The 10,188-nt window shown below is 47.6% G+C and overlaps 2 protein-coding genes across 4 annotated transcripts in view; one reads left to right on the top strand and one right to left on the bottom strand.

The window, feature by feature from the left end:
* Positions 1–10,188, bottom strand: part of LOC133505318 (presenilin-associated rhomboid-like protein, mitochondrial) — a 22,900-nt gene continuing 12,712 nt past the window's right edge. Inside the window, exons 2-11 of one of the 3 annotated variants that reach the window (XM_061828450.1) lie at positions 7,437–7,567; positions 6,099–6,315; positions 4,961–5,094; positions 4,834–4,882; positions 3,151–3,246; positions 2,918–3,067; positions 2,775–2,845; positions 2,599–2,700; positions 2,421–2,518; positions 1–1,216 (exon numbers count right to left, since the gene is read on the bottom strand). In XM_061828450.1, the coding sequence (XP_061684434.1) occupies positions 1,093–1,216; positions 2,421–2,518; positions 2,599–2,700; positions 2,775–2,845; positions 2,918–3,067; positions 3,151–3,246; positions 4,834–4,882; positions 4,961–5,094; positions 6,099–6,315; positions 7,437–7,567 (1,172 nt within the window). In that variant the 3' untranslated portion in view covers positions 1–1,092. Of the gene's footprint in view, positions 1,217–2,420; positions 2,519–2,598; positions 2,701–2,774; positions 2,846–2,917; positions 3,068–3,150; positions 3,247–4,833; positions 5,102–6,098; positions 6,316–7,436; positions 7,568–10,188 lie in introns of those variants that run through there. The other 2 variants (XM_061828451.1, XM_061828449.1) reach the window with 2 other exon arrangements.
* Positions 7,658–10,188, top strand: part of LOC133505317 (nucleotidyltransferase MB21D2) — a 7,372-nt gene continuing 4,841 nt past the window's right edge. Inside the window, exons 1-2 of the mRNA XM_061828448.1 lie at positions 7,658–8,385; positions 9,107–9,489. Coding sequence (XP_061684432.1) covers positions 7,971–8,385; positions 9,107–9,489 — 798 coding nt within the window. The 5' untranslated portion in view covers positions 7,658–7,970. The remainder of the gene's footprint in view (positions 8,386–9,106; positions 9,490–10,188) is intronic.

Genomic DNA, 10,188 nt, shown 5'->3' on the forward strand with positions numbered 1-10,188 from the left:
TCGCTTTCAAAAGTGGTTTTATTGGCGTGGCAAACGTACATCGACGGCACAAAGCAGCAGGACGAAAATGTTCAATGGCGACGACTCGAGGAAAAATGAAACATTTTTGCCATCCCGTCCTCATTTACTCGTGTTCAAACACACGATCCAAACAGCCCTCATCCAATGCTCTCATTTGACGTGTGACTTGATGCGCTTCTCTGCAAATATATATTTGACCTCGTTACAATATGGAAAGAAATATGTACCACCAGGATTTGAATTTTGAAATGGAAAGTGATCACATTTTCAAGAGTTGCAAAGTCGTGTAACTTTTCAATGTCAGCAATTCAACCGGCTACAATTCGCTGTCTGAAATTCACCGTCTAAATTCGGTGTTAAGAAGGCAGGGTTACTTCGGGTCAGAACCGAACAACCAACCAATCGCAGTTACGCTTTCTCAGTCACGTGACGTCACATGACAAAGAAGATCGGTTGGCTGTTCGGATCTGACCCGAATTAACCCTGCTGGTGGCGCAGACGAATTGCAGCAAATTTTGAAAAAATGTGATCACTTCATTTCAAATTCAAATCCTGGTGGCACATATTTACTTCCGTACTACCAATTCTTCTGACTTAATAGCATTTTTTTGTTGGTGTTTAACCCTGCTGTGACTTTGATCTTCAGGATTTGTGAAAACAAAGACAAAATATGATCGATATCGCATGTTTTGGTTTGCATTTTGACACGCAGGGAAGCAAAAAAAAATTATAATAATTGCTAGCCAACGAGGACGGACTGCACCACCTTCAAGACATAAAACACTCCGGTCCGGGTCAGTATGGAGTCTTTGGGTTCCGTTTCATACATAAGCGGAGTGCAAAAAAACAAAAACAACAAAAAAAAACTACGAGAGGATCCAAGATTGTCTCTTTTGGCGAGACAATCCGGACTGGAATAAAGATATGATGAGATTTTACAAATCACCTTACAAAACATCTTTTTTCCCCAAGAAGGACTCGATAAAGTATGAAATCATCTCCGTGCAGCGGCGACCGTTCCTCAAGTTCCCGACGCGCGTCGATCGCGGCGGGCCCCGCCGCTCGGGCGTCCTACGCGGCGCCTCCTCGCTCACCTCCGTTTCTGCCGCCGCGACCCGTCCGCAACTCGTGCCAGAACTTGACAAAGGGCTCGCGGTTCTTCCATATGAGCTCGTGGCCGGAGAAGACGTACCAGCTGCGGGGGGGTAAAACGGATCAGAACACGTCAAACTTTTGAATAGAAACCGTAATCGTATGAGTTGGTCTTTGCAGAGGATAAAAAATATGTGCCGTTACATTTTCTATTTCCAGGTGTTGTGCACCTTTTGTGATGAAATCTCGACTTCTAAGATTTTAAACTACTGTGCTGTGACATTCACGCTACTGTGCTAGCAAGTCTACGGCATTTAGCGTTGCGTGTTAGCATTAATAAGGCAGACTTTCGTAGTGATGAAGTTTGGTGAAATATCGTTACATAAATTTGGGCTGGAGGGGGAATGTGATAAATTTTTCGACAGTTTAGCTTTAAGATTAAAAAGTCCTTATGTACCCACAAAACAAAATGCTGGAATATGGCAAATTACGCAAGATATAATTATGAAAAGGCACAATCGTGTTGGCCTCACAGATCTGAGGACCCGGGTTTGATCCCGGCCCCTTCTGTGTGGAATTAGCATGTTCTCCCCGTGCCTGCGTGGGTTTTCTCCGGGTACTTTGGTTCACTACCACGTCCCAAAAACACGTGACATTGATTGGACACTCTAAATTGCCCCTAGGTGTGATTGTGGGTGTGGTTGTTTGTCTCAATGTGCCCTGTGATTGGCTGGCAACCAGTTCGGGGTGTACCCCGCCCCCTGCCCAATGACAGCTGGGATATGCCCCAGCACTCCCCGGGACCCTCGTAAGGATAAGCGAAAAAAAAAAAAAAAAAAAAAAAAAAAAAAAAAACAACAAACAAACAAAAAAAAAAAAAAACACGGTGGATCAGCTGACAAAGCATTGGCCTCACAGTTCTGAGGACCCGGGTTCAATCCCAGCCCCGTCTGTGTGGAGTTTCCATCTTCTCCCCGTCCCTGTGTGGCTTTTCTCCGGGTGGGCACTCCGGTTTCCTCCCACATCCCAAAAACATGCAACATTAATATGACACTGTAAATTGTCCCTAGGTGTGATTGTGAGTGTGGTTCTTTGTTTCCATGTGGCGTGTGATTGGCTGGCGACCAGTTCGGGGTGTACCCCGCTTCTTGCCCGACGACGGCTGAGATAGGGGCCGGCACTCGCCGCGACCCTCGTGAGGATAAGCGGCAAAGAAAACGGATGGATGAATATGAAAAAAGATTCCGCAAAGTCCTGAACCGGTTCACTGAAAACCCTCTTTCATTCCCAAACGGGCACAGACTCACATGCCGAACACGGCGCCCCCCAGGTGGGCCGCGTGGTCGAAAAACCTCCAACCCAGCACCAGTCCTGCCGTATCCATGGCGACGATCGCCTTCAGCGCCTGCGCGGACACAACGTGACAGAGGCGTGGACGGACGGACGGACGGGCGGGCGGGCGGAAGCGCGGCGGCACGGTCGTACGTTGGCGGCGCTGAACGTGAACATCGGGAGGAAGACGACGGCCAGTTTGGCTTCAGGCATTTTGCTGCAGACCGCGGCCAGGATGGTCATGATGGCGCCCGACTGAAAACCACAAGACGGGCGTGACGACGCGTCCCTCGCGCGGCGACCCGATGTCACGCGGCGACGAGGCTCACCGCGCCCAGAGACGGCCCGAACCTCCCGGTGGCCATCTTGCTCACGTAGCTGAAGAAGGTGGAGATCACGCCTGAGTGCAGACACGACGGCGTCAGCGCGGATTTGTGCGGGTGCGCGCGAGCGGCGGCGGCGGGTTTCTCACTGGCCGACAAGTAGACGGCCACGAACTGTTCCCTCCCCAGCATGGAGACGGCGCTGCCGGAGAAGCTCCACAGCACGTACATGTTGGCGGCCATGTGGAAGAAGGACACGTGGCTGAAGGTGGACAGCAGCATGGGCCAGCACGTGGTCTCTGCAAAGGCGCAAACGGTGAGGAAGGCCGGCGAACGCGCACCCGACGCTTCCCCGCAAGTGCCGATGGCGAGCTTGTCTGACTGGAGGCGGGGTCTGCGGTGAAGTACTTGAACATGGAGCGCTGCAGCCACGGAAGTCGCCAGCAGCAGAAAACCAGCGCGTTGGCCGCCATGATGGCTGAGGGGCGAAACAGAGACAGGTGTCCACATTCGCTCCATCAATATCGCCCGGCGTTTACATTTGCAAGTGAGGGTTTCCACAACCTTGATCGCCAATCACAACGTTCAATCAATAGTCAGACGCTCGAACCCTTGTTGAAATTCAAATCGTCCAAATCTCAACGCTAAACATTTTTACATTTCTCCCGCCCGACCGATTATCTTCGGCGTTGCATCCAAGTCCGGACTACTTTTACAAACATCTGCGTTCGCTTTGGAAAACAAAAATACATATTTCCACCAATTTTACAAACCCAAACGAAGAATTGAATATTACCATCGTTTTCGGCCTACAAGCCGCAACCTTTTTCACACGCTTTTAACCCTGCGGCTGGTGCGGTGATGCGGATAATTTGTGCATTTTTTCCTAACGGCTGCGAGGGGGCATTCCAGCGGGAAAGGTAAGAGTGACGCCGGCGGAATATATATGCCGAGGAAGTGCCTTTTGCCGGCCTTGTTAGCACCGTGCTGGCGTTAGCGCTGTGCTAGCATGTTGCTGCTGTGTTACTGCCGTGTCTCAGTGATATTTACCGGTAAGTTTTATTTTAACCGGCCCTGTTAGCATTAGCGCTAGCTTTAGTGCCACGCTAGCATTAGCAATAGCGTTAAACTCTTTCTGTGTCCCGTCTTCCTTTGTAAATATCTCATGTTTCAAAGTGGGCTGCGGCTTATGTATATACCAAATGGTATTTCCTTTACAAATGTACTCGGTGAGGCTTTTCAGCAGGTGAGAGTGAGACCGGTGGAATATATATATTTTTAACGAGCCCTGTTAACACTGTGCTAGCGTTAGCCCTGTGCTAGCGTATTGCTGCTGTGTTACTGCCACGTCTCAGTGATTTAGGTATGTTGTTTTTTTTAACCGGCCCTGTTAGCACTATGCTAGCGTGGTGCTGCTGTGTTAGTGCCGCATCTCAGTGATTTTTACGACTATGTTTTTTTTTTTTTTTTTTTTTTAAACCGGCACTGTGAGCGTAGTGCTAACGCTAGTTTCTGTGGAATTACTGGCACATCTCAATGATTTAGGTATGTTTTTTTTTTTAACCGGCTCTGTTAGTGCTGTGCTACTGTGTTGCCGCTGTGTTACTGCCGCATCTGTGATTTTTACTGGTATGTTTTTTTTAACCGGCCCTGTTAGCGCCGCGCTAGTGTTAGCATCACGCTAGCGTGTTTCTGTGGAATTACTGCAACATCTCACTGATTTAGGTATGTTTGTTTTTTAACCGGCTCTGTTAGTGCTGTGCGGTATGTTTTTTTTTTTTTTAAACCAGCCCTGTTCGTGCTACCCTGTTGTTGCTACGTTAAGCTAAGCTAATGTATTAAAAACTTTGAAAACTATTCGTGTGTGTCATCTTTCTTTGTAAATATCTCACATTTCAATGTGGGCACTTGCGGCTCTTACATAGATGTGGCTTATGTATGTACCAAATAGGATTTCCTTTACAAATGTACTGGGTGAGGCTTATAATCAGGTGCACGCTTCAATAAATAATAAAAACAAAAACTGATATAAAGATGAATGGATTATTATTCTCAGTCAGCTCACCTGTGACCGTCCTTTGTCCCTCACTCAAACTGTTCCACCAATGGTTGACCTGAAATGTAAAGAGCCAATCCGAGATGAGACGGGAGCGGGGGGAACGAATCAATCGACGGGAGTGACTCTTTCTCACCTCCTTGCGGACGTCCCCCCGCTTCTGCGGCCGCACCCTCTCCAGCCAATCGGCTCGCAGCTCGTCAAAGTAGTTCTGCACGCGAGACTTCAGCGACTCGTACTGCCAGATGGCCGCCGAGCCGAAGGAGCAGCCTGTAAACTGACGGGAAGTCAAGCGCGGCGGCGGGCGACGCATAACCACGTCGTCAAACCTCCCGATGTCACCAATTATTCATACATCCTCGTTACTATCTGAGATTTAAAAAAAAAAAAAAACAACATTTATTGTGCTGTGTGCTATTGTGTGAATGCAAAATGGCCGCCTCGTCCCGTCACTTCAGCTCACAGATCCCTCTGGTGTATTGCAACAACATCACAAGGCTCCCTCCGGTCGGAAAAACGGCAAAGACGTCTTGAATGACATTCGGAAGAAAGGAACTCCTTCGACGTTCGGACGCATCTGTGTTAGTTTTCGTAGAAAAGGCAAATTACGCAACTGGAGAAAAATCCGATACAGTACGTATATGGAAAAATGTAATCGGCATCTGAACAAAACCTTGCAAATCATACAACTACATTTCAGATTCCAAACGGGAAAAACGTTTTTCCATCTAAACTTTGCAAAAATATGACTTTACAATTCTTTTCCTCCGAGAAACAATTACGATCTTTTTATGGATTGCAACTGGCGATAATTCAAATTCTCAAATGTAAGATATAAAAATTTAATTAAAATTAGCGTGAATCCTCTTTTTGAACACCTATTGACAATGTGACGATCCAGTCCTTCCTTGACTGGGTGTAACGCTAGTTGCATGCAACATCCATATTTAAGGTTTCTTTGATATCTAATATCTCATTCCGTTTACGGTTAGCGCTTTATCTTTGTGTCCCCCCCCCCGAAATTCTAATCTGTTCGACCGATCGACTGAGACAGTAAAACCGTTCCAGCGAAAAGGGGATCCGGACTCTCCATTCAGCTTGATCTGCTGAATAGTACACCAGAAAACAAAAAAAAAAAAAAAGAGACATTGATAGTATATATATATTTTTGTTTTTCTGTCAAAGCATAAAAAAAACCCCAAAAACTGAAGAACTTCCTGTGTAGCTCTTGTCGCCCAAGGTTTGATAGTCTATGTAGCAATGGCGCCACCTACCCCCACGGTGAAGAGCAGCGGGCGCACCAGGCGGCCGAAGGCCCGCGGCGACCCGGTCGAGGGAGGCGGGGGCGATTCCCAGTGAGGGCCGGACGTCCGCCGCTGGGACTGGGACTCCGACGAGTTCAAGTGTCCGACATCGTCCTCCGCCTTTTTGCTTTCGGGCTTCCTGGCCGCCTTCCGGAAGCCGGAACGCTGCTGGAAGTTGGGAGTCAACCTGCGGGACGCTCGGAGAATGACGACGTGAAACTCAGAACTAGCATAAAATTGCACACCCCAGTCACATAACCTGTACTGCTTCTACGTAATTTCATCATAAAAGCTACAAAATTGCAATCTGTACTGGGAGAACCATTTAGGTACATTTTCTTTGGTTTCATTAAAATACAGTTGACTTTGGTTCAGTCACATTTGACAAATCGCTCCAGAAGCGCATTTTTCGCCAATATCATTTCCTGACTCAAAAACCGACACTTGTGATTGGCTCCTTCTGATCGTGCGCCATTCAGCTGGAGTCTCAAAGATGACAAATTTTTCCAAACATGACCTTGAAGCACTCCCTTGTGGTGTCGTCTGTTCCGAATTGATCTATTATTTTGAAAAGTTTAATGTCATCATTACACGTAAAGGAACTTTGACTTTTCAACATTTTTACAGAAAATTTTTATGGAACATTCACTTAGTTGTCATGACGCATTGTTGTCGAAATTACGTACATTTGTCATGAGGTCACCATGGTATCATGTTTGCTGTAGATAGAATGCAACAACAAAAAAAGTAAAAACATTGTCATGTTTTGTTAATAAATTATTTGTGGTTAATTCCAAAGTAATGATCTACGGTTTCAATCCACTTTTTACAATAAAACCTCCAAAGCTCCTGTTGATCCAACAATGGCAGGGTTTGAATTGATTGAAATATGGAGGGAATAGTTCAGTTTGAAAAAATGTCCCTATTTATTTCAATAGGAATTATTTTCACTGGAAATTTTGGAATTATGGGAGAAGGAATTGGGTCAGTGGAAATTAGTGCACAACATTTCCTGAGGTAGAGTATTTTAAAGATGGAATGCGATAGCAGAAGTGGGAACACTAGCGAAATATTAATGTTAAAGCAAATGCAAACGTTCTCTTTGGCACCGACACAATGAATAAACCGCGCAAACATCTCGAAGTAACGTAAACACGGCTAGGTCTCATCCAAACGAAATTAGCCTTAGCGGAATAGCACCCGTTTTGGTTGCTCCATTCTAAGATGCTAACAAACGTTGTGGAGCGGCGGGTGTTCGCATGAATGACAGCCGGGCCCGGGCTCCCTCCCATCGGCCTTGTCTCGCACCTGCCTCCTCTCGCGCTCCGGAGAACGTCCTCGCCAGTCCGACAAAGCAGAATGGAGTAGCTCCTCCACGTCGCCATGTCGGAGCGACCGTTCCACTTCTGGGTCAGGAAGCGAAGACCTGCAAACAAAAACTGCAGCGACACCCACTGGTCAAAGTTTTTGAACAGCCTGTGTAGCGAAACAACACGCAAGTGAGAAGCGTCAACGACGTCACAACTTCTCCTTCCAACAACGCCAATGATGGGAGGCCGCTATATCGTCTCGCTGTCTTCTTATTATTATTATTATTTTTTTAAAGCTTTTTATTTTCTACTCGCTTTATGCGGAACATCATGGACAAAACCCGGAAACAGGTTAGCGGGTTTTCTACGTAATAGATTCAACTTTAATGACCAAGTATGAAACAACACACAATGATCTTGTCTCTGGCAGTAGGTGTGGCGCGGTAACAAAGATTTGATGACATGAATTCCATAATTGAGGTACATTTTCTTTGATTTCATACGCCGGACTCGCTCGCTTTTATTTTGAAAGATGCGCCACCACCGGAAGCAACGCCCTCTTTTCCGGTTGTTGTGTGCGCTAATATTTGTGGCCGTGATTGTGGATGCGCTGGCCTGGCGTCGGTCCTGTTCGTTGACGCCCGTTTCGCGTGAAGGAAGGCCCGCTCGAAACCGCCGCGGAGGAGCAACCATGGCGGCCCCCGCTCTCTCCAGTCGGGCCGGCTCGACGGGAAGCCTCGGGAACAACAGCCCCACCGCGGTCTACGCCGCCGGCAGGCTGCCCCACGGCGGCGGCGGCGGGCCGGAGTTGGACTTCAGGTCGGCGGCTCGCATGGAGGACCTGAACCGGCTCATCCAGGAGTTTAGCAAGCACGACCAGCGCGAGTACGACGACCAGCGGGCCTTGGAGATACACACGGCCAAGGACTTCATCTTCTCCATGTTGGGTGAGGAGGAGCGTGCACACGCACAGATCCACAAACGTGTGTAAAAAAAAAAAAAAAAAAAAAACACGCACACACACACAAACACGCACGCCCCATAGAAATACAAATCCACGCAGATGCATGCATGCATGCACATACACGCGCATATTTTGGCGATTCGATTTCCTTCCTTACACTTTTCAGGGTAACAAAAAGGTTCTAAAGCGTGCATTAGTAATGACACCAACACGCACGGATAAGCGTGCATTCATAATTCACTCGTGCCTCCACCGTGTACAATTTTCACCAAATGCTCCAACACTGACGTCAGTGTGAAGCTTAGTCTAGCAAAAACCTTTTTTATGGCATCGGAATGCGGAGACGAATTTGTCATTGACCGTATTGTGCAGGCATTACTCTGAATATATATATATTTTTTTTATTCCACAATTTAAAATATTTCCCAGGTGTCGTGTAACACGTCATCCAATTTTGATGCGGCCGTCCGATCCGATTTGTGTTGAATCCATTTAACGCAGTTGTTTATGTCACGTGGATTCTTGCGTGTGTACATGCTACACGCATGGTTTATTTTTCATCATCTCTTTTATATGAAGTAATCTTGTGGGATCCACACACAGTTCCAAAAGTATTTGCGGAAGGTGGACATCACGGCTTTCGCCATTTGGAGCAGTGAGCGGTCCCCCCCTCATCAAAACTTTTGTGCCGCCGGGTCCTCCAGGAATGGTCCAGAAGCTGGACCAGAAGCTGCCGGTGGCCAACGAGTACCTGTTGCTGTCGGGCGGCGTGCGCGAGGGCGTGGTGGACATGGATACGGACGAGCTGAGCGTGTACGCGCGCGGCACCGACTACGACATGGACTTCACCCTGCTGGTGCCGGCGCTGAAGCTGCACGACCGCAACCAGCCGGTCACGCTGGACATGCGGCACTCGGCGCTGGGCCACTCCTGGCTCAGCCTGCGCCTCTTCGACGAGGGCACCATCAGCAAGTGGAAGGACTGCTGCACGGTGGTGGAGCACATCAGCGGAGCCGCAAACTACTTCTTCTCGCCCACGCTGGTGGCCGACTGGTTCTACCAGGCTGTCTCTCTGGTGCTACTCGAGGTCTGTTGCTGTGGTATTGTAACACAATTTATATATTTGAATGGGAGCCATCTCATCAGAATTTAGTCTCACAAAAACAGCAAAATATGCGGAGATCCAGGAACGGGTGATTCCTTTCCGATAAAAGCTAAGGATAGGTTGAAGCTTCCTCGGAAAAAAAGAAAAAATACTAAGTAAGTCATGAATAGTGAAGTACAAATACGCAGTCTTGATTGTAATTCAATGATGTAAGAAAAAGGGTGAGGGGCTTTGCGTCGACCCCTGAGGCACACCAGACATGACCTCAGAAAAGTTAGGAATTCGCATTTCCAATTGTGAAAATGTTTCCACCAACGCAGGTTCAGAATAAGATACGCGTGAAATACTTCTTGCTTTATTTTAGCAAGTGGTGCTGTGCTACGGACTGGTGCTGCCCTTTAGAGTTAGACTGAGCTGCATGGATATCACGGAAGCCATCGTTGGAGAGGGCAACGGTGGCAGATTGATTGAGAAAACGTTTACCCAACTCGCTTGACAGCAGGCTAAATAGCAGCAGGCTAGCTCCGAAGGTGGCAGTTTGAGTCGGTCCGAGAGGATTTATGGTGCCGAAAGGCGTAAAACAGTCCAGGGAGTCTATATGTGGCCCGAGTGCAGTGAGGGATCTTGGTTAAAGTAAGCCATTTTAAGCTAAAATGATAAAACATCTGTGTACATATATGT

Source organism: Syngnathoides biaculeatus, chromosome 8 (assembly GCF_019802595.1).
Source record: "Syngnathoides biaculeatus isolate LvHL_M chromosome 8, ASM1980259v1, whole genome shotgun sequence".
Lineage (NCBI taxonomy): Eukaryota > Metazoa > Chordata > Actinopteri > Syngnathiformes > Syngnathidae > Syngnathoides > Syngnathoides biaculeatus.